Source organism: Miniopterus natalensis, chromosome 7, assembly GCF_054644295.1.
Source record: "Miniopterus natalensis isolate mMinNat1 chromosome 7, mMinNat1.hap1, whole genome shotgun sequence".
Taxonomy (NCBI): Eukaryota; Metazoa; Chordata; class Mammalia; order Chiroptera; family Miniopteridae; genus Miniopterus; species Miniopterus natalensis.
In genome coordinates, this window is record NC_142087.1 from 51,454,904 (window position 1) to 51,479,831 (window position 24,928).

Sequence of the window (24,928 nt, forward strand, 5' to 3'; positions counted from 1 at the left end):
CTTTCAGTGTGTGGCCTTTCCATTTGAACTTCAAATTCAGTATTTTGTAGAGGCCTGATTAATTATGCTGATAAACTGTAGGGTGACCTAAAAGCGTGAGTCACTGCCCCAGCAGTCTTAGAAATTTGAGCATGCTTCTGTGTTCTGACTACTTTTGGCTTGTGTGAAAAGACACAAATACTGCAGTAGAGAAGGGGAGAGAGGAGTTACTTTTTAACCTTAGTTGAATCAAATATACTACATGAGAGCGTAATTAATTGTATTATTTATGTATTTATATACCTGTATCATTTTCCCCTAAGTAACAGGAAGTAATTCCTAAAACCAGAACACAAAAGTGTACATTTATTATTTTTTAGAGAACTGAGGTAAAAATACCAAATTGTTTGTTTGGACTATTGGGTTCTGACTCTTTTGGGCCACTGTTAAAGTCTTACCTTTCCAATGATTTCCATAGATTAGTAGGAAGTATAGTAACAAGGATCAACATAATACCCTCAGTAAAGACTAGATATTTTTTATTCATTTACACTTTTATTTTGTTCCATTTTTAAGGGAACAAAAAACCAATAAGCCATCATTTTAAATGTCAATTGCAAAATTTATTCAATTTATTTCCAGAAATGTTTGAAGATACTTTACAGATGTAAGTTAAATGAATACTCCCGTGTGGTAAAACACTGATAACTCACTTGGACTTGGACACAGCTTTCATCTCCAAATGATGAAATCTCATTTAATATACACACGAAAAGATAAGATCAAAACTAGCAAGTGGAAAACCTGGGTTCAAGTCTTAATGCAGAAACTTTCTAGATATGCAAATCGTGATTTTGGGCAAATCATTTATCCCGGGAGTCAAGTAAAATGTGACTAATACTACTATTCTTGTCTATTTGTGTTATTAGAGCAGGATAAATGAAATGAAATTATGACTGTTAAATAGTCCAATAAATGTGAGATATTCTTAAATGGGATCCTAACCTTGTCTTAATTTCTCAATAGTAACAGGATTCAGGAAAGGATTAAAGTTTAAAGATTTAGTTTAACAGTGAGTTATATCAACTTAAATATAGTCAAGATTCTCCAGAGAAACAGAACCAATAGGGTGTGTATAAAATAAATGTGGTAAGGCATTGGCTCGCTCAATTATAGAGCTGGGGAAGTCTCAGTATCAGCAGTGGACAAGCTAGACATCCAGGAAAGCTGATGGTGTAGTTTCAGTTGAAATCCTAAGGTCTAAGAACCAGGAGAAGTGATGATATAAGTTCTAGTCTGAAGCCTGGCAGGCTCAAGACTCAAGAATTCCTAATACTTCATTTCAAGCCCAATAGCAGGAAAATACCTACTTTCTAGCTCAAGGTACTAGCCTTTAGGTCTTCATTTGATTGGATGAGGCCCACCAACATTGGAAAGAGCAATTTCCTTTACTTAGTCTACCAATTCAAATGTTAATCTCATTCAGAACCCCCCCCAATAATGTTTGTCTAAATGTCTGGATACCTCATAGCCAGTCAAGTTGACACATAAAATTAACCATCGCATCCATATCTTACTCAGGATAATTTCCCCTCTGGTATATCACTTTTAATGTTTAATAAGAGTTGCTTTCTGTTTGATATGCTCAAAGGTAATAGGAATTATTTAAAATTCCCAGATACTGAGCACACAGCCACATAGTGTTTATACTCTAGTGATTAAAAATGTGGGATAACAACAACCATAGCAGAAACACTGAGGTAAGATGTGAATTAGCAGAAATACTGAGGTAAGACGTGAATTAGTGAGTAATAATACCTCTGAAATTGGGATTACTGTAACTTTTTCTAAATGAAACATGTAACGTTATCTAAAGGTATGTGATGATTTTGTAAAAATTTGTTATTAAAATATAAATCCCAACAAAATTTTAAAATTGGGATTACTAACAATCAAGTTGATAGTGTTACATTTTTATAATATAGTAATATTAACTGACTCTCAGCTTGGTCTTTATTATGGTAGGTAATAATTTTTTAGCAAAAACTCCTTAAAATACATCTTATAGAATAATTTGTCTCACTGACTGTTTTAAAGAACAAAATTAGAGACTTTTTTAGCTACTTTCCAATATTCTCATCACTATCAGTAATCTAAAAAAATGGTAGGTTTCTATGACATTTCTATGCATGTATTTTAATCTTACAGAACTCACTGTAGGTTGACAGAAAAATTATAGGATATAACGGACTCCATATATGACATATTTACATAACTGGATGTAATGTCAGCATCATGACAAAGGGATACGACCCTTTCATATCTCCCCTTAAATTTACAACTAATTGGACATCTATAATTCAGTCTGCTTAGCATATTGGGACACGTAGGAAAAGCAGGACAGGGACAGATGCTTGTGGTGGAGCCCAGTAGCAACAGTGAGGACATGACTACAGCCTTGTGGCTATAGCAGTGTCACCCAGAGAAAAGCAAGTAGAACCATACTTATCTCCGGAAAAATACATTTCAAGAAGAAAAATAAGAGACAAAGATGTACATTTTATAATGGTAAATGGGACAATCCATTAAGAATACATAACATTAATACATATGTACCCAACCTGGGAGCACCAGAATACATAAAGCAATCATTTAAAAACCTCTGCAGCCAGTTCCTCGTGCATGCTCTTGTGTGTAACATCAAGAGAAAGTCCAGTCAATGGAGAGCCATCACTAAAACAGGTAAGGGTCTGTGGGCAAGGGAGAAACCACAGGCTTGGACTATAGTGCTACCTTCTACAAAACTGAGAATGAGAAAACCCCGACAGCAACAATAAAAGTATATCTCCCCTGAAGGAAACTAGTAAAGATTTCATGAGGTGTCTATAGCTGGAAATGTGAGAGCAACAACACAAAGCAAAGGAACATGAGGTGTGATGTTTTGCAACCTAGCCGATCAATTCAGCAAACTTCAAGAAAACCCAGAAAGACAACTCTGTGAATAGGGGGTAAAATACATGAACAAAGTGGTTTACTACTAAGGTAGAAATCATAGAAAAGATCCAGACAGGAGTTCTGGAGCTGAAGTCAATGAATATTGCAGTAGACAACATCTGTAGTTGGAAAACAGAGTAAGTCAGGACAGAAATTTTGATACAACCCATTGAGAACAGAACGAAGAAGAATGGAGTCTACAGGAGCTATGGCATGCCATCAAAAGAACAATATGTATTAGAATTATGATTCCAGAAGGGAAAGAGGTTCCCAAACCTGGGGGGATAATTGGGCATCCAACTTCACAAAAAATAGTATCTTACTCTGTCACCTCAAAGCAAAAAGGAATGCTCTAAGACACATCACAGTGAAACCGACAAAAAATCGAAAGTAAAGAATTCTAAGAGCAGACAGGAAAGAAAAGATTGTACCTAACATACAAAGGAAATCCCCAGAAGGCTGTCAGCAGACTTCTCCCCAGAAACCCTACAGGAGACAGTGGGATAACATAGTCAAAGTGTTGAAAGAAAAAATTGTCAGCCAAGAAACTCTATATGGCAAAGTTATCTTTTGGATATTAAGGAAAAATAAAGACTTCCCAGAGGAACAGAAGCTGAGGGAGTTAATCACTACCACACCTGATCTGACATGAAAGAAATGCTGAAATCAGGTCTCCAAGCTGAAAGGAAGGCTGGTCAATGACATGAAAACAAGCAAAAGTATATAACATGCTGGTAAAGGTAAATATACACTCAGATTTAGAGAACTCTAAATCTGTCATTGGGTGATAATCGCATGATTAAAAGTAGTTACTCTGATTGAATGAATACAAAATATAGAGGTTAATGACATCAAAAATATGAAAATGGGCAGTAAAAAAGGGTACAACCTTTGTAAGCAGTTGAAGTTGCTATCAGCTTAAAATGGGCTCTTTTGTCTGAGATGTTTTATGTAAGCCTTATGGTAACCACAAATCAAAAACCTACAGTACATTGATGGAAGAAAGAGACAGGAAACAGCATACCACTACAGAAAGTCACCAACTTACAGAGAAAAAGAAATAATGGGAATACAAAAAACAAATTTATAAGTCCTTACATATCAATAATAGCTCTAAGTGTAAGTGGATTTAACCCAATCAAGAGCTACCGAATATCTGGATAGATTTTTTAAAAAAGACTCAACTATATGATGTTTAAAACAGATTCACTTCAACTTTAAGGACACACAGAGGCTCAAGTGAAGGGATAGTAAAAATGTTCACAAATGGAGAAAAGAAAGGTGAAATTAGCTATATCTACACTGGACAGAAAAGTTAGCTTTAAACAAAAAATGGTAAGAGACAAAGAGGATCATTATATAATGACAAATGCATCTATTCATAAAGAAGGTATAAGTATGCATCCAATGAGTACCTAAATATAATAAGCAAATACTAGTAGACCTAAAGAAAGACATAGCTAACACAATTATAGCAGGGCTCTTCAATACCCCATTTTGAGCAATGGGTAGATCATACAGATAGAAAACCAGGAAACATTAGACTTGAACCATACTAGAGACCAAATGGAACTAATAGACATTTGTAAAATATTCCGTCCAACAGAGGCAGACTATCCATTCTTCTGAAGTGCACATGGAATATTCTCCAGCATAGATTATATTATGAAACACACAAAAGTCTTAGTATATTTAGGAAGATTGAAATCATATGAATTATTTTTTCTTATCACAATGGTATAACACTAAACATTACCAAAAAGAGGAAAGCTGGAAAATCCACAAATATGTGGAAATTCAGCAACACATGCCTGAATAAACAATGGGAAAAAGGGATATAAAAATATATACAAGAAAAAAAGAAAATGGAAACAATATACAAAAACCTATGGGATTCTGCAAAGGCAGTTCTAAGGGGAAAGTTTATAGCAATAAATGTATAGTTTTAAAAAAATAGGTGTTTGTTTGTTTTGTTTTTCTTTGAGATGTTTCTAACTATACCCGAAGGAATTAGGGGGGAAAAACTGCTAAGCCCAAAGTTAGCAGAAAGAAGGAAATAACAAATACCAAATGAAATGGAGACCAGAAAAAGAGAAATCAATGAAAATATGGGATTTTTTTTAAAGAAGAAAAACCTGAAACTTTTAAGCGAGACTCACCAAGAGAAAAAGATAGGACTCAAAATCAGAAAGGAAAGGGACATTACAAGTGATATCACAGAAATACATAGGATAATAAGACTACTGTGAATAGTTTATGCCAACAAACTGGACAACCTAGAAGAAGAAACAGATATATTCCTAGAAACATACAATGTACAGGAAAAACTAGAAAATCTGAATAGACCAATAAGAAAGGAGACTGAATCAGTAATCAAAAGTATACCAGTACATAAAACCACAGGACCAGATGGCTTCAAGAGTGACTTCTACCACACAAAGAGGAATCGATGCCAATCCTTCCCAAACTCTTCCAAAAATTTGAAGAGTATGGATCATGTCCAAACCAATTTCATGAGGCAGGCATTATCTTGATACTAAAGCTAGATAAGGACACTACAAGTATAACCAATATACCTGGAAATATAGATGCAAAAATTCTCAACCAAATAGTAACACATTAAAAGGGTTATTTATGCACCATGATGAAGTGAGATTTATCCTTGGGATGCCAGGATTGTTCAACAGATGCAAATAAATATGTCACATTAATAGCATAAAGGATAAAATTTATATGATCATCTCAATAGACGCGTAAAAAGCATTTGACAAAATACAGCATGCTTACATGATAAAATCAACATTGATTTAAAAACATAATTTAACATAATAAAGGCCATAAAGAACAAACCCACAGCTAATATACACAATGGTGAAAGAATGAAAGCTTTTCCTCTAAGATCAGGAACAAGGGAGCTCACTCTTACTTCACATAGTACTGTAAGTCCTTGCAAGAGCTATTAGGCAAAACAAAGAAAAAGCATCCAAACCACAAAGAAAGAAGTAAAACTTCTTTGCAGATTATAAAACCCTAAAAATAAGATCCAAAAAACTGTTGGAATTCAGTAAAGTTACAGGGTATAAAATCGACGTCCAGGAATCAGTTGTATTTCTGTACACCAACAAAAAAATCTGAAAAAACTGTCCAATTCACAATGACAAACATTTAGAAATAAATTTAACCAAGTCAAATATCTGTACAATGCAATCTGCAAGCCTTTATTTAAAAAACGGAGATGTAAACAAATGGAAAGATATCCCATGTTCATAGATCAGAAGAATTATTATTGTGAAATCATACATATTACCCAAAGCCATCTATAGATTCAATACAATGCAACAATCAAAATTCCAAAGGCATTTTTCACAGAAATCATAAAACAATCTTACACTTAGCTTTGGAGTCTTCTTGTGGTTCCACACAATCTTTTAAAAAAAGAATAAAATGGGAGGCATCACACTTCCTGACTTTAAACTCTAATACAGAGCTATAGTAATTAAAATTGTATGGTACTGGCATAAAAATACACACCAACAAATGAAACAGAATCAAGGGTCCAGAAATAATCCCTCACATTTACAGTAAACTATTTGTCATGAACTCTCAATAGGAAAATGATAGTCTCTCTTCAACAAATGTTAGTAAAACTGGTTATCCACATGCAGAAAATAAATTGGAAACGTATCTTACACCACTCACGAAAATTAACTAACTAGATGAAAGAATGAAACATGCGACCTGATACCACAGAACTCCTAGAAGAAAACACAGGGAAGAAGCTCCTTGCTATTGGCCCAGGCAATCATTTTTTGAATATCACACAATAAGCATAAGCAAAAATCAACACTTAGGACTATATCCAACTATAAGAAGTTTCTGCAAAGCAACAGAAAAGGCAAATAATGGCATGGGGAAAAATATTTGCAAACCACATCTAATAAGGGGCTAATATCCAAAAATATATAAAGAATTACTACAACTCAATAACAAAAACTAAACAATCTGATTACAAAATAGGCAGAGAAATAAAATAGACATTTTTCCAAGGAAGGCATACACATGGTGAACAGGTACATAAAAACATACGCAAATCACTTATCATTAGGTAAATGTAAATCAAAACCACCACAGTGAGAGATCAACACAACTGTTAAAATGGCCATTCTCGAGAATGGCTGTTAAAGAGATACGTCTTGGCTAGGATGTAGAGATAAGGAACACTTGTACAATGTTGGTGGGAATTTAAATTAGTGCAACCATTATGGAAACAGTATGGAGGTTCCTTAAAAAATGAAAAACATAAGTACCATATGATCCAGCAATTCCTGCTCTGAGTATTTATTCAAAGAAAATCAAAGCATTAACTTAAAAAGTCACATGCAATGCCCACGTTCATTGCAGCATTGTTTATAATAACCAAGATACGGAAACAACCTTAATGTTCATCGATGGATGAATAGATAAAGAAAACATGCACATGCACACACACACAATGGAGTATTAGCTGTAACAAGGAAATCTTGCTCTTTGCAACAACATGGATGGATCTTGAAGGCATTATGTGAGATAATACGGCATTTGTCTTCTCTGACTTATCTCACATACATAATTGAAAACAAAACAATACAAAGGGTGGGTGGTTGCTAGGGGCAGGTTGTAGAGGTGGGCAAAAGATGTGAAGGGGGTCAAAAGGTACAAACTTTCAATTATAAAATAAGTCATGACGCAATGTACAGTATGATAACTAGTTAATACTGCATTGCATATTAAACAGTTGCTAAGACAGTAGATCTTAAATTCTCATGACAGGAAAAATTTTTTGTAACTGAATGGTGACACATGGTAGCTAGACTTGTAGTGATCACTTTGCAGTGTACTTAGTACTGAATCATTATATTGTACAACTGAAACTAATATGGCAATTATACCTCAATTAAAATGTTTTAAGAAGCAGTATTTAGAGATAGAATGTATGCGCCTGCCTTCCCTCAATGACTTCTTCCCAAATATTTAAATCAAGAGACTTAAGAGTTAAGCAGAGTGATTTTTATGAACCTAGACACAATATTTCCTTGTATGTGAAGGCAGACAGGGTGGATGCATGTCCATAGAGGTTAATGTCCTCCTCTCAATTCTCACCTCTCTTTTTAAGTTGAACTGAATGCAAATTAATACTTTACAAGAAACAAGAAATCATCGGAGCTGGACAGAGTAGTGGAAAAAGAATGGCCTGTGGAAGGTGAGAAAAGAAAGAGGTGGGTATATTAAAAATACACACACAAAAAAAACATACGTCTGCTTTCAAAGATCACACCAAAAATAAACATAGTATGACCTGCATTCATGAATGTCTTTTCAGGAACAACGTGTTAAGAAAACATGATAATCCCTACAACATTGCCCCAAGGAACACTACGAGCAGTTGATAGTGCCAGAAATGGACACCAGAAAATAAGTCCTAATGTACAAGCTATTTTTAGAATCACTCAGAGTACTCAAGAGGATTAGATTCCCTAATAGGTTTAACTTACCAGAAATAGTTTCTCCCTAAGACTACTAAGATATTGTCCAGAATGTTAGTCACTGCACATTTAGTTTTGTAATTATTTGTTAATTGTGAATTTGAGTGAGTGGACCAAATAGCCATGCTGGAGGAGAGAGTGCACTTGTGTGGACTCCCACTAGTTCCAGCAGCTGAACGTGGATGGGAGGAGGGCTTTCAGAAAAAGCATCTGTGTGTCAGTGAAGAGCTAAATGTCATTTAAAATTGATACCATTGTAATTAACTAGTTATTAATAATAGAAAAGGAGCAAAGAGAAGGCCAGACATTATAGGCATGTTCCTTGCCAAACACTGGGGGAGGGAACCACACAGGGAAGATAGATGCATGCCCAGTAACGTCGGGATGGCATAGGGAAGGCGCCTGCCTGTCAGTCACACCTGGGGACAGAGCTGGTTGGCCAGAATGGGCACGGCCACTACAAGCCTGCAGAAATTTAGGATATGTAATCCCCTAAACAAAGACACTCGTTCTTTTATGCTCTTGGTTGCTCTTGACTCATGGCTCACGCTTGGCTTCCTGGCATTCTCCTGTGTGGCCCACGGCCACGTGGACCCCGCACACAGTGGACTGCAACTAGCCTGATGCTACACTGGACCCGGCTCCAACATGGAAAGGAAACTCTGGACACTGGCTTTGCTTCTGGCGTGCCTGAAACCCCAGCTACACTTCTTCTATGACCTGACTAAGGGAACTGGGAGTTTGCAAACCCAGGGATGTAATTTCAAGCAAATAAAGCTTCCTGCCACATTCATTCTCCCGTGGGGGCCTCCGGAAATGCTTATTCCAGTGGTACCCCAAGAACCCCACTCCCAATAGCAATGGGGAAAGGTGATTCATTTTCCTCTGATAAAATGACCCTGTACCTGGAGATCACAGAAGGAAACATGAGCATTGTTATTGTTTTTGTACTTGGCACTTGAAAATTTTTACATCAAAGAGAAAGAAAAAAAAGGCAACTCTGGCCTTCCTACCCCCTTGGAGGGATTCAGGCAGACAGACCCCAGGTCTCTAAGTGAGGGTTGGGGAGCAGACTGGTACCCATTTCAGGAAGGTGCCTCAGTACCTGAACCCAGGAAAGAGAAATGTAGAAAATGGCTAATTCACTTTCCATATAGGGTGTGATAATTCTGAATTCCCCAAGAGAGCTCCCTCTTGAGTAGCAGAGGGCTGGTGAGGCCAGTAAAATTTAACAGACATGTTCAGACAGATTCCCAGAGGACGTGTCAAAGTTCAAAGGAGGTTGTATAAGGAAAAGCCAACCATAATGAACTCATGCCGCCTGGAAAGCCCCCGAGTGGTATACCAGCAGGCTCAAGAAGAAAGGGCCCAGAATACTGAGGGAGTCTTTTCATTCTTCCCCGTCAGAGAGTAGGCACAACACAAAATTCTCAAGAGGACCTTGAGAACATAAAGATCCATTTTATTGTAGAGAACAGGCTCTTAGCTGCTGCCGGAAAAAGCTGATCAATATTGAGCTGCAAAACCAATTACATGTGCTCGGCTCTTCAGGGAAAACACAGGGCCACTCACCTCTCCTTTCAGAACCCTTTCTGACTCCTTGACCTACAGAAACTGGTGAGATTTGAGGGCTCAGTCAGATGAAATGAAAGATGCTGCATTCTATTTTGCAGATAATCATTTGTTGGAAAATGATATAGGTTAACATAAATTCCGATAATTAAAAGTTTGGGTTTGCTTCCTCTAAATATCACATGATTTTAAGTTCTGTCACAATGATATTTTAAAATTGGTTTCATTCTGTGAAAAAATGTCAATCTAAAATGGAAATGTAGCCCGGCTGGTGTGGCTCAGCAGTTGAGCATGGACCTAGGATCCAGGAGATCGTGGCTTGATTCCCGGTCAGGGTACATGCCCGGGGTTGGGGGCTCGATCCCCAACAGGCACGCAGAAGGCAGCTGATCAATGACTCTCTCATCACTGATGTTTCTGTCTCCCTCTCCCTTCTCTCTGAAATCAATGAAGACATATTTTTAAAAAATAAATGAAAAGTCTCACATGTGTGCCCTCGGGAAGACAAAACTGAAGGACTGAAGGACTGATTTCCCATGGTTACCTGATTTACAGAAAACTGACGATACTGGAGTTTTCTTAAATGATAGAGGTTGCCTCGTATCACCCTTGGAAAGTTTTGCTTATGGTTTCTAGAGGCATGAGCAATAAATAAATGACCTGGCTGGGTTGGTCTTGCAAAATGAGCTAAATTGAGCTTTGTGTGACTGGACTGTGTGTGTCTCCTTGGGAAATTTTCAAAGCTTGCCTAAATTTTTTTCTTTTAACAGACTAACTTTTTTAACTGAACTCTCCCTTCTTTACATTCCCTGCCCATAAACACAGCTGACCCCAAAGTCTCAGTGGACTCGCCTGTAGCTTTACAGATTGCATGTCCTCAGTCTCAATTCCTCTGCTATTCCAGAATAAACTCATTTTTTTTTAGCTTGCTTCATTTTACCTCTTTATTTACGTCGACAGTTTTTAGTTTTAAAGTAATCCCAGCCTATGTCAAAGAGGTTTTAAATACCTGTATTGCAACTTATTAGCAAGTCTTAGAACCCTAAAAATAACAGTTATTTAAAAGCAGAGCACTTTGAATTAAAATCATTACTATTTAAGAACCACCATTTAACTTTCCATAAGGTTATTCATTGACCTCACTTATTTCACTGAGGAGTGAATGATTCATACATAATTAGATGTAATGAGCCAGATGTAATAAATGTAGAAAGGTTTTCTGCAATAATAAAACCATCTAAAGGTGTGAGGTGAGAAGAGGCGAGTCTAGAACCAGTGTTCTGCAATACAGAGCCACTCGCCACCTTGACAACTGAACCCTTTAAATGTGTCCCAGTGTGACTAAGGAATTAAATTTTAAATTTTAGTTCATTTTAATTTTAGTTTCAATAGCCACATGTGGCTAGTGGTTATTGCATTGGATAGCCCAGATGTCAAATTTAGATTTGAAAGAAAGGGAAAACAAAACAATACAAAGGAGTAGGGTTTAAAGTGGGACAATCTTCTGACTGAGGTCACCAAAGGAACACACACAGGGAAATAGGCTAAGAAGAGTCACAAGTTCGACAGGATGGAAAAATCTCCAGATACAAATGACATTTTACTGCTACAGAATGTGCTTTGACGACTCACCCAGGTTCACTGGAACTCTATTGAAATATAATAAATGCATAATCCCAATTATGTTGACTTCAGTTAGTTACACAGTCACCTTTCTTCACATAATGTTATGTAGATCTTCCCATTGTATAAAGGACGTACAAAGTAACTAGAGGGGATTGCTTAACTTTGATGATTCAATTTTAGGTTCTACTCTATAAAATCACCTACACAATTTAACATAACAGACCTTATGCATTTTTCGGACAACAGAGACACTGAGCTGGTCTCCTGGAGTGTAATGACAATGGTTCCTTCCCCACACATCTGCACTAATTCTTTGCATGTGGCTAGTGAGCCAGAACAAGTCATTGAGAGGAAAAGATAAAAAAGGGCACATTCCCAGTTCCCTTGGTAACTATGGTAAACATTTCTTTTAAAACAATTTCTGTATTTCAAAATATGTCTGAAATGTTGATATGAAACACTTGTCTTTTTCCAATATTATGCATTTTGGGGGTGTTGGTACTAAAAGAGAACAAACTTGCAAAAGACATCTTCAACTTCAGCTATTATTCCCATGATGAGTGGATTTAGTTAAATTTGCCAAAGTGGTACAGTATTTTATTGGAATAATTTTTCACCAAATCTTTCATTTATTCATTTAATATTCATTGAGCACTAAGGTAAGTCAGTTACTTACTAACAGTGGTGATGTAAGAGTCACAAAAGTCACCTTGCCTGCCCTCAAAATGTACACAATCTAATATAGAAAAGAGCACGTAACAGACAGGTTAGATAATAGATGTGACTAGGGTATTGTGGGAATATACAGAAAGGACAATTAATGGGCGAAGCAACCAGAAATTTATCACAGAGAACATTAAGAGCTGCTAATGAGTTAGGTGCAGGAGAGGGCAGTCCTCTGAGATAACCCGGTAAACAGGCAAGAGTATGTGTGAGTACGAATAACTCATTTTAAAATAAATATTAGATTTCTTGGGATGTCTAGGCCAAGCCATCTGGTAGACAACTGGATAGAAAATCTGAAGCTCAGGGCAGAGCATGGGAATGATACACAGCTTTTGGCATATTCTACAACTGAAATCATAAGAGTTGGTTCTCCTTTGAACAGTGTACAGAACAAGAGGATTAAAGGGACAAGGGGAGGGTGCTATGAAAATCCCAGCACGGAAGGGCATGAGTATAGAGAAAAAGCCCAGGAAGCTGGCAGGAGGATTATCTTAGGAGCACAAGGTGACATGAAAGTGTTGTTATGGAAAACGAGGTAAAGGGAAAAAATATATATTTAGTTTGGCAATAAGTGAAATCACTGATAAACTTAACCTGACCAATTCCAGTAAAATGGTGGGGAAGCCATTCAGAGTGGATTGAGAAGTGAAGACAGTAAATGAACAGAAGCACTTCTTTGGAAATTTCAAATGAAGAGTGACATTTCAGAATGTTGATGCCTAGGGACAGCACCATCAACGCACAAAGCCAGTGAGACCATCATGAACTAGCTTTAGGGTGGTGGTGAATCTTATGGCCAAGCTTCCTTAAATTCATAATTATAGACCAGTATCCAAAGAATCTTTATAGCCACAAATCCTGAATATTAGTGAGGAATAAAGAAGATAATGGATGTAAAGATTTGGGCAAACAAATTGCCATATAAATGTTAGTTATTATGGTCATTATTACCACAATTTTGTCTTGTTAGATTTCGGTCTGTGTATCAGCCCAGTTTATACCAGAGTTGAAAAACAAACTGAAAAGTCTGCCCAGTGGAGTTCATGGAGAGGAAACATCAGTAGTTAGCTTACATATTATGCATATAATTTAGACTCGAGAGATCCAATGGATAACCACAGCAAACCACAACTGCCCTCTTTGGAATACTTTCATTCTATCAGGAAGTTCTGTCTAAAGTCCTGTGTAACTGGATGTGATAATAATGGGGAGAACTGGCTGCTTGCTTGCTTCCCCTTTCAGTTGGCTAATTTGAATAAACTCTTTATACAAATTGTAACTGCTGTCATTTTGATAGCACTCCAACTTGAAAATTTGGATTGTTGGGTACATGCAGACCCTAGTGAGCTCCAAACAAATGGAGGCTGGCTAATGAAGGATTTGAAGGGCACCCTTTCTATGCTATGAAGTCTCTGTCATGGGCAAGCTTTTCCTATTGATACTATATTCAAAATTAAATGAGTTTATACAACATTTTGGAGCCTTCCTCTTTCATCCACAGAATCTGTATATTCAGTTTAATCTTTCTTCTTTCCTCTGATTCCTTTGCTCTATCAAAGAAAAACCGGTCACCCTGCCATCCAATACACATAAATAATTCTCTTTGTACCTTTTTGATTTTTGGCACCAAGTGTTCTATTTTTTAAAATGCATTCATTCATTAAGCCACTAAGGTTGAGCACTTATATATCTGGCCTTATTCAGGGTACTTCATAGTGAACAAGACAGACTTTCTACTTTCAAGAGCTGCACAGGGAAAAATATTTGAAAACATGTCACAATTCAGTGAGTTAAGTGCACATGCAGGAGAGTGATTAATCTTCCAAAGGGTGGGAGAGTAGCCAGGTTGAGTCAAGTTTCACAGAGGAAGAACTATGTAATCAGAGTCCTAAAGGATTTTGGTATTTAGATAAGAGGACACTTTTTTTTTTTTTTTTTAAATCTCTAATTGATTTGTAAGTCTCTTGAAGTCAGTGATTCTGCCTTCCTCAACTTTGTACCTGCTATAAACTGTTTGCATTCCCCTCAAAATTCACCTATAGGAAGCTAATCTCCAATGTGATGGTGTTTGGAGGTGGGGCATTTGGGAGGAGATTCGGTCATGAGGGTGGAGCCCTCTTGAATGAGATCAGTGCCTTAGTAAGAGAGACCCCAGAGAGCTCCCTCACTCCTCCCGCTATGGGGGCACACAGCGAAATGATGCCCATCTGCAAACCAGGAAGCGGGCTCTATCCAGACACCAAATACGCAGGCACCGTGAGCTTGTACTTCCAGCCTCCAGGACTGGGAGAAGTAAATGCCTGTTGTTTAAGCCACCCAGTCTCTGGAATTTTTATTATAGCAGCCCGAAGAGACTAATAAAGTACCTGCTACAGTGATTTGAACATGAAGTTTCCTTTTTCATTCTTCTGCCTTTGCATTCTCCTTGAACATGGACCATCTGCAGGGTGGATGGTCCTATTACCTTGGTTTAAAAGGTTCTGCAAACACTGTATCTCCTTCAATCTTTGTCCTACTATTTATGCTGCCAATTTACCTAATACTTCCCAGTTTTTCTGTTAATGGTTTGAATTCTGATTGTTTTCATCTGCTTTATAAGTTGTCATATGTGTAACTAATTCAACTTGGTCTTAATATTTGTTGCTCCCGGAAAAAAAGAGAAATAACTCATCAACATGGACAACATTGTGGTGACTGCGGGGGGTGGGGGGGGTAGGTGGAGGTAGAACAGAGGATAGGAGGGATAAGTGGTGATGGGGAAAAAAATAAATATAACTGCTAAAAATTGTTCCCTTCTACATTTTTAGAACATCTCTACAAATTTTAAAATCAAGAATTCTTAAACTTAGATTAACTGGAGTTGTAAGCCATCAGATACGATGCTGGCATCTCATATAATGCTAATCTTCTCCTATGTCCTTTTTAGCTCTCAAGATTTATGTATATGTATGTAGTTTTTTCCTCCACAGCTCCAAATCTGTTACAGGGGATAATTGTTCCGATGTCTTAAAAATGAAAAAAATAAGCTAAAGATAACATTTTAAACAGTCAGAATGTTTGGGGTTCCCAGAATTTATGAAGAGGTCCCCAGGTAAAGGAAATCATGGGCCTGATCAATGTAGCTGCCTTTCTGTTAAAACGAGCAAAAAATAAATCAAAATAGTGATAGCCAATACCAGTGCTACAGGTAGTATGAGTTGTTTTTTAAGAAGAAAACATATTTAGAGTTCCTCCACAACATGGATTTAACCGTTTCCCTTGCCACCATCACTACAGCTAGAGCCCTTTCTCAAATATGAATTAAAGAAATTCTCTTTGGTTTAAGTCAAAAAAGCTGTTATTTGCCAAGACTAGGGTTTTGTTTTGTTTTTGTTTTGTTGTTGTTGTTTTAACTCAGTGACACAGCCCAAAGCCATTGCTCAAAGAAGGCCCCGTGGTTTTGGATTTGCTGCATGCCAGGCTGCCCATTCTGTTGCTCCTGGTTCTCAGCAGGACGCAGCCAGCCTGAACTGTGCAAAGTTGGTCTTCGCTGCATCCTTAAAAGATCTTTATCTCATCATACAAAGGCCAAAAGATGTAATAGCTTGAACACTCAAAAAGTCAACCTATGTGACCTTGATCAAATCACCTAGCTTTCCTGGCCTATTTCTTCATAGCCTTTAAAAAAATAAAGAGGTTGTCATTATATTACTTCTCAAATCCCTTTAGACTCTATGATAGTGAGGGGTTTTTTGGGGGGAAGACTTACTAAGAGAACCTCACCATAATACCAACTGTAAATTTATAAAACCTGATTTCTAACCACTTACACGGCTACATACCGGGAATCTGTACCAGATGTCTTATGTGGCTTTTGAGTACTACTGAACAATGTAATTGAGGAATGAATACCAATATAGTGGGGTTACCTGTGCGCACGTGCATGCACTGGGGTACAAGCTTCCAGTGATAACTTTAGGATACTATGAGAGCTATGACTATACTTGATCTAGACTTGCAGTTCAGGATTTAAGAGATAAGCAATAAATTAGGGTTTTAGGGGTAGGAAAACAGGTCAAATAAAAGTTCAGGTGGGGGGAACACTGGGGCATGAAGGGCTGGATAATGTCATTTTCCTGAGAATTAGAGCCCATAGAAGGGTTTTAGATAATAAAGTGATGTAATCACATTTTCCTTCTCTTAAAGATTACTTTGGCTTCTCTGTGGGGAATGGGTTGAAGGACAAGAAAAACTTTTGGAGCCTTGCTCATTAATATTTCACAGCAAAAATTGTCCTTTATATTCCCTCTCAATTTTTACTCAGGATTGGCAGTTGCACCAAAGTTCTCTCCTCTCTTCTCAAAAAACTCCCCCAAAATATTCTCGTTCTGTTTTCATTCTTTTCGTTCTTTGTATATATTATTTCTCTCTATATATACATATTTTTATTTTTACCACAAGTAGCTCTCTACCCTTTTTTTGAAAACACAATGCTTTCTCCACATTGCTAAATAAAAAGAGTGCAGCATTAAACATGTGTAGACGACCCATGGGACCCAGTGCTCAGAAGAGCCCTATGCTTTGTTTAATGCTCTGTGATCACCATCTTGAAATACTTAATTTTTACATTAGAGGGCCCACATTTGCATTTGGCATTGGGTTCCCGAAATTGCTTAGCCATTTATGGATCAAAGATAAATGATTTTGGTTGTATCTGAGTAGAGATAAGCAATACTCAATTTGTTCTATACTCTTCTACATGTAACTACCACGTCCAAAGCTTTGCCCACTTATCTTGATTTTCAGTGCCACCCAATAATCCAAATTACCATTGCTTTTCCTGATATTACAGAAATAACTAATATTAGGCAACACAGACTTTCCTAGTGATAAAGCAGGACATTTCAGGGTGATAAAAGAGTGAACCCATTAAGAAGATATACCAAATAAACAAACAATAGATGCACCTAACAGAATTGAAAGCAAAAGTAAACAATTCAACAATAGTACTTGAAGACTTCAATATCCCTCTTTCAATAATGGCTATAAAAACGAGGCAGACAGTCAACAAGAATATAGGAGACTTAACCCTATAAACCAACTAGGCCCAATGTACATTTACAAGACACCCTGCCACCACCAGCAGAACGCACATTATTCTCAGGTGCACATGAAATATTCCCCAGGGTAGACCGTGATCCGGATCACAAAACAAGCTCCAATAAACCTGAAAGGATTGAAATTGTATAAAGTATGTTGTCTGGCCACAATGGAATAAAACTAGAAATCATTAACGGAAAGAAATTTGGAGAGTTCACAAGTATGTGGCAATTAAACACCGTTCTTCTAAATAACCATTGGGTCAAAGAAGCGACAGAGGAAATTAGAAAATACATGGAGGTGAATGAAAACAAAACCACAACATACTCAAACTTATGGGATGCAGACACAGCAGAGCTTAAAAGGGAGTTTATGGCTGTAAATGCCTATATGTGATGAGAAGAGAAGACTACGAACAAACAACTTTTCATCTTAAAACACTAGGAGATAAGAGCAAGCTAAACTTAATGTAAGCAACAGGAAGGAAAGAATAAATATGGGGCTAGGAATCAATGAGAGAGAATGGGAAACAGCGGAGGAAATCACTGAAATCAGAAGCTGCTTTTTGAAAAGATGGAGACATCTGACAAAACGTTGGCTAGTATATCACCAAGAAGCAAAGGGAAAACACTAAATGACTAGATTTAGAAATCGCAGAGGGGCATCACTACTGACCTTCCAAAAATAAAAAGGACTACGAAGGAATACTATGAACAACTGTGTCAGTAAATTAGATAATTCAGTTGAAGTGGACATATTCCTGGAAACACAAACCACCCAAGTTAAGACGAAACAGACAAAATAAGTAAATTTTATAACAAGTAAAGAGGTTGAGTGAGTAATCAAGAGATCTCCCAGAAAAGCCCAGGCACAGATATAGTCACTCCTGAATTCAATGAAACTTTTAAAGTATGTCAATACCTCAAAAACTCTTCAAAAAAAAAAAAAAGATGTAAAATAATGTTTTTAGGAAAGCATTCCACCTGCAATAGCATCACAAAGGAAAATATTTAGCAATAAAATTAATTTTAAAAAGTGTAAAGCTTGTACTATAAATACTATGAGACAGAGTTGAGAGAAATTTCAAGAGTGAAATAAACTTAAGACATATGATCAGTCTGCTTTTCCTCAAAATGTTAAACTCAGAGTTACCACATGTATGAACCAACAATTCCACTTCTAAGTATATACACAAAACATTGCATATATGTGTGTGTGTGTATATATGTGTATGTATTATATATGTATATACATATATGACACATGCACACACTTGTAAAAAATAGAACATTATTTGGCAATAAAAACGAATGAAGTATTGATACATGCTATTACATAGATGAGCCTTGAAAATATCATGCTAAGTGAAAGAAGCCAGACATAAAAGCTAACATATTGTGTGATCCATTCATTTATATGAAATGTTCAGGCTAGGAGAATTTTTGGAGACAGTATGTTAGTGCTTACCAGGGATGATCACTTACTTCAGTACCTGCATCCATTATCAGATTATTAGCTCAGTAGTTTACAATGTGGACTCTGATGTCATTGCCTGTGTTCAAATCCTGGATCCTTAATAAAAAGGAGGGGCTTTGGGCAAGTCACTCAACCTCTCTGAGCCTCATAATATAGGTTTCAGTCATCTTAGAAAAAAGAACTATTGCCTAGGCATTATTTTTTAAAGTGGGGGTAACTTCAATTTTATAAAAATTTCCTCCAAATTGCACGACATAGCTCATAAGACTGTGTAAGGATTAAAAAGAGATTACACTGAAGGACTGAATAAGTAGTAGTTATTAGTTTATGCTAAAGAAATTAATAGACGAATAATTTTTTTAAATCTAGGTGACAAAAATTTTTGTGTCAATAAAATCTTTTGTGAATACATTCTATCTACTACCACCCCTCCCTTTTCTTGATTTGGTGGTTACGTTCTGAACTATACTAGTTCTTACTTCTTATGTAATATATTTTTTAAAAATATTAGAGTTTCCAGCTTTATTAGGCTAAAAGAATGCTTAGCTTCTGCTTATGTTTTCCTTTTCTGAGCTTAGATTTGCTCTTCCCTGCTGATGTGCCGTCCAAATAAAAATAAGACTTGAAAGGAGCTGAGAAGGCTCACTAGCTTTTGAAAAACTGAATATACACTTGAAACTAAATTTCTTTCCAAAATAAGCTCCTTCATTTTTTTCCCTTCCACTTGACGCTCCACTTTTTTTTTTAAGCTGGAAGGCACCTGATAGAGACTAAAGCTCAGAGACCCTGTCCTTAGAGGACCTTTCATTTTAAGGCAAACCGAAGAGCCCCAGCCTTCCAGCAGGATCGCTCTGGCACACACAGAGCAGATTTCCAATATTGTAAAGGTATTGACACTATAATGCAGTTTCCTCTCAAATATATTAAAAGTCCACTAAGCCTAATTCAACTTATAGAATTAAAATTACTTTGTTTTCAGGCATTTTCAGTGGAAGAAGAAGAAATATCAGTTCTCACTGTTACTACCAATACAAATACAAGACTCTGGAGTTTTTGCTTAAATTCAATGATTTTACACCTGTATCTATTTGGCCCCCGCTGAAAATCCCAACTTTCACTGATATCAACATAATTATAAACTTGCTTTAAACTACAATACACAGACAACAGTCCCAACATAATAATATGATTACTGAAAATAATTTAAGGTTTTATCATATGCTCACAGGCTCTGGAGTATGATTTTTGAGATCATTTGGAGAAGGTCCTTCCTCTCTCTGGGGCTATGGCCAACCACTCATTAAACACATGAAGTTCATTTGCATTGTTTTTCTTTCAATATTAGGGATTCTTAAAATCAACTTCTTTCCTAATTATGTAAATTGTTCCAAAGTTAAATTTACAAAACAAAGTATAAAAAACCAAGTGCTATCTAAGCAGAGGATTTTGGCTTGTATTCCTTTCTCCACATCATTCTCTCCCATCCCTGCATCTATGTCAACCTTTGAAAGAAATTATATAAATCCTTAATGAATATTAGCATATTATAAGTACTTTAAATATGCATTTTCATCACCTGGACTATATAAAGATATTTTTCATTACTTTTTATAGCTGCTTGTCACTCTCCTGTTTGTATGCACTATAACTGAATCAAGTAGCCATCTATTGCTGGACATTTTAATTGGTAACCTTTTTTTTGCATTTATAAAAAACACTGCAATGAATAGCCTTGTACATGTCTTTTTGTATTTTTGCCAGTGTGTCTTTGAGATAAATTCCTAACAGGAGATTCCTAAAGAGACTGCTTGGTCAAATGGTAAATGCATATGTAATTTTGCTAGATATTATCAAATTCCACTCCGACTTTTTGTATTTCTACAAGCAATACATGAGTACTCATATCTTCTACAGCCTTTCAAAAGGATACTGTGCAAACATTTGGATTTTTGCTAATCTGACAGAAGCTGCATTTCTCTTACGAGGCACCAGTGGGTTTGAGTGACATTAACTGTATGTAAGGGACATTTACATTGCTCTCTCTGGGAATTGTGCATTCACATTTCTAGCCTTATTTTTTAATGTATTATTTTGGGTATTTCATTATTTTAGAAGACTCTCAGGTCTTGGCCTGTTAATCCTGTGTAGTAGCTAATAATTTTTACATTTTATTTATTTTTTTGCTTTGCGTAGGATGTGTTTTGTCATACAAAAGTTTTGTGTGTGTGTGTAATGAAACTCATTTTTCCTGGATTTTAAGTATAGTTTAGGAAAGCTTTTCCTAAAACCCAGTTATAAGAAATTCACCCATGTATTTTATTCCTAATATATGTGTGGCTTTGTATTACACTTTCGGAATTCATTCTGGCATATAAGCACAAATTCCTAAAAATTTACCAAGCACGAGCCAGTGTGAGCTAGCTCCGTACACCATTCACATTGCTCGCTGGTTTGCCATAGTCATTGACAAGCTATTGGCTGGAGAGCCATGGGTTGTTCCTCTGCGTGGCTTCAGTGTGGGTGTTCTTAGGCACAAGGGCAGTGTTTATACATTTCATCAAGTCAGTAAAGTCCCTGGGCCTCAAATTTTCCAAAGTAAAAACTTCAAACATTAAGAAAATGTGTCATTTTCTTGAAGAGTGGTACATTACAGCTTTGGGGGAAGAATGGATAACTAAACTATTTGGTTTAAACAAAAGGGCTATTTCTCCAGTTGAGAATTTTTTTAGTATGAAACAGCAGTCATTCGGTTGCATCAGAGCGCGGCTGCTTCTAGAAATGGCAACAGAACAGAGAGATGTCCTTGTAGGGAGGTGGATCTTATGCACCGAACAGTCTTGTTCCTAGCAGACTGGCGCTGCCTGTTGCTTGTGACAGTATATTCATTTTCTTCTCTCGGGTTTAGAGAATTGACTGCCCCCAAATGGACACACAAAACACACACTATATGATACAGACTCACCACTGCTGGAAGCATCGTTCAGGTTCAGCAGGCCCCCTCCGAGCCCTCTGTAACTGTGGTAACTGTAGGTCCCGTTGCCGTTGATGTACAACACCTCCGGTGAGCCTGAGACCGCTGCGGCCGAGTAAGTGGCCTGCGCCGCCTCTGGCTTACACTGTTTGTCAGCTGGAGCGGGCTTGTCCTGCAACGACAACGTCCCATTAGTTGTCAGCCCCTTGTGCTGTCTCACCTTAAACGGGGCTATCTTATCATTAGCTACATGTCTTCACTGAACAAGAAAAAATACACACTGGTCAATATTAAGTCAGCACATATGCACATTTTCAGTGACTTTGCTAAAAACTAAAAAAAGCAAAGCAACAATATGAGACACATTGGAGATGGAACAATTTACATTTTCCAGCTGAATTTAAAGTTATATGAAGAGTTGTTCACAATAGCCAAGAGGTGGAAGCAAGTTAAATGTCCATTGACAGATGAATAAAAATATGGCATGTAAATACGACGGGATATTATCCAACCTTAAGGAAAGAGGGAAACCTTGCCATATTCTACAACATGGATGATGAACCTTGAGGACATAATGCAAAGTGAAATAAGACAATCACAAAAAAAAAGAACATTGCATAATTCCACTTGTGTGAGGTATCCCAAGTAGTCAAACTCATAGAAACGGAAAGTAGAAAGGTAGTTGCAAGGAGACGGGGTTGGGGAGGTGGGGAGTTGCTCGCTGGGTATAGAGTTTAAGTCATGCAAGATGGGGGTAGTTCTGGGGAGTCTGTTAGACAACAACTTGCCCGTGGTTGACGATATTGCACTGTACACTTGGAAATTGTTGGGTGAATGTTACGTTAAAAAATTTTCAAAATAAATAGCTAGGCTTAAAATATTACATGAAGATAAATTATAATTTGCAAGAAAATATTTGCAAAAGTTGGCTTTCTTAAAATCTTTTTTTTTGCAGCCAGCTCTTGCTCATGTGCTCACTCTTTCCCCTAATTTGTCCCTCTCCCAGTTTCTATCTCCCCTTCTTCCCTCCATTCCTGCCTGCCTCTCTCTATTTTATGATTATAGCAAAACTTATTCTTTACTGACTAGGCCCGTTACACACATCACAATAGCCTGACAAAAACTTAAATAAACCCACTCACTAGGGTCTACAAACTGTGCTTTAAAGCTTCTAACCAATGTCAAGTTGTAAGGACACTGAAGTTTGCATAAAATTGCATATATTTTCAATAGTAAAACAAATTGAATGATTTCAGCTGTCAGTTTATAAAGTCTAAAATTTATTCAACATGTATGACTTCAGTTGCCAACTGCATTCTTCATCTTTTCTTCTTTCCTATTTTTAATGAGAAGGAATTATAAACAGATTTCTCACGAATTCTTAGGAGTGTTTTTGTCAACCAGAAGTATTTTTCAGCTCTTAAATTTTGAGTGCATGTTTAGGGAAACAAGTGACTTTCAAATACATTTTTTCTAGTTGTGGTACCAACAGCTAGAAAAAGAGGAAACATGAAATACGTTTGCTCTATGGACCCAGCAGTATTGTTATATTAAGAAATATTCTAGCCTAGCCGGAGTGGCTCAGTTGAGTGACGGGCATCCTGTGCACTGGAAGTTTGCTGGTTCGATTCCTGGTCATGGCAATGCCTCGGTTGCAGGTTTGAGCCCCAGTTGGGGTGTGTATGGAAGGCAACCTATTGATGTTTCTCTCTCACATTGATCTTTCTCTCTCTGCTCTCTCTCTCAGCATGTCCTCTGTTGAGGATTGAAAAAGAAAAAAAATTAATACCCTAATCTTTCCTGCAGTGAAAGCATCTCCGTGGCTGTCAGAACCACGCCGCTATGGTTTTGCTCTTGTTCTGACCTTTTCGGCTCTACCTGGTGTGTTCAGCTCTGACCATCACGCTCAGCTACAGGCCTCGGGCACGTGGCCTACGAACCTTCCATCTCTTTATGTGTGGGTAGGCAAGGTTATACAGTCAACAGCAAAATTACTCAATGTAGATTGAGCTGAAAACAGAAAATGTATTTTCCCAGCATTGCCTCGTAAAATTAAACATGAACTGACCTAAAATGGAGTATGAACTAAGAGACCTGATTTTAATTCCCTTTGCCATTTAAAACTTAGAAATCACTGGGAGGGTAAATTACTTTAGAATATCACTTTTCTTGGGAGAAACTGCACTAAAGAAGGGACCCAGATGAAATCAAATGTTGGTGGTATCACTGACTGGGAAGTCCGCCAAGTTCTAGATTTTTTTATTTTTTACATTCTGAAAGCTCCTCTTTGCTAATAGAAAGTACCCAAAGTCAGTGAGTTTTCTACTGTGGTTCTCTATAAAAGGAAATACTGGGCACTGCTAATAAGGACTTTTTCTAAAGACATAACAGTATATGTGGGTTTTCTTGGTACTATGATAAAATTTTATATTACAAATAGTAAAGAAATTTAAATAACCTAAGATATTAAAAATGATATTTCCAGGAACCTTTTGTTGCTGGAAGTATGTGCCATAGTAAGGTAGATGTGGGGTAAATAATCATATTAATTTCAGTGCTACTATGAACAAGAATCCATTACAAAGCAATATCCATGATATAGCAACTATTAGAATCTTAGAATCTGCAACCAACTGTCTTTTAAATGGCATGTTACAATGACGGGGTGAATGGAAAGTGATCCAGCCAATGCTGGCTACACCTCATGCAGCATCCAAAAGTCTTTTATGAAGGTACAATACAATGGCCTCACATCTATGAGTACAAATCTCCTCCTTGTCTGGGAACAGAGATTATCATATACTGTATCTATAATATTTATAATATATTTACCCATACTATAATATATATCATATATATTAATATTTAATATATATTCCCCCATATTAAAATACAGACATATAATTATTCAATTTAAGTTTATTAAACAAGCTTATCAAAAGATTGATAGATGAATCTGATGTCTACATGAATTATTTCATGC

The 24,928-nt window shown here is 36.9% G+C and overlaps 1 protein-coding gene across 3 annotated transcripts in view; it reads right to left on the reverse strand.

Annotated features, from left to right (window-relative positions):
- Positions 1-24,928, reverse strand: part of NOL4 (nucleolar protein 4) — a 181,126-nt gene that overhangs the window by 10,249 nt on the left and 145,949 nt on the right. For all 3 annotated transcript variants that reach the window (XM_016195941.2, XM_016195944.2, XM_016195942.2), the window contains one exon: positions 21,937-22,117. In XM_016195941.2, coding sequence (XP_016051427.1) covers positions 21,937-22,117 — 181 coding nt within the window. The remainder of the gene's footprint in view (positions 1-21,936; positions 22,118-24,928) is intronic.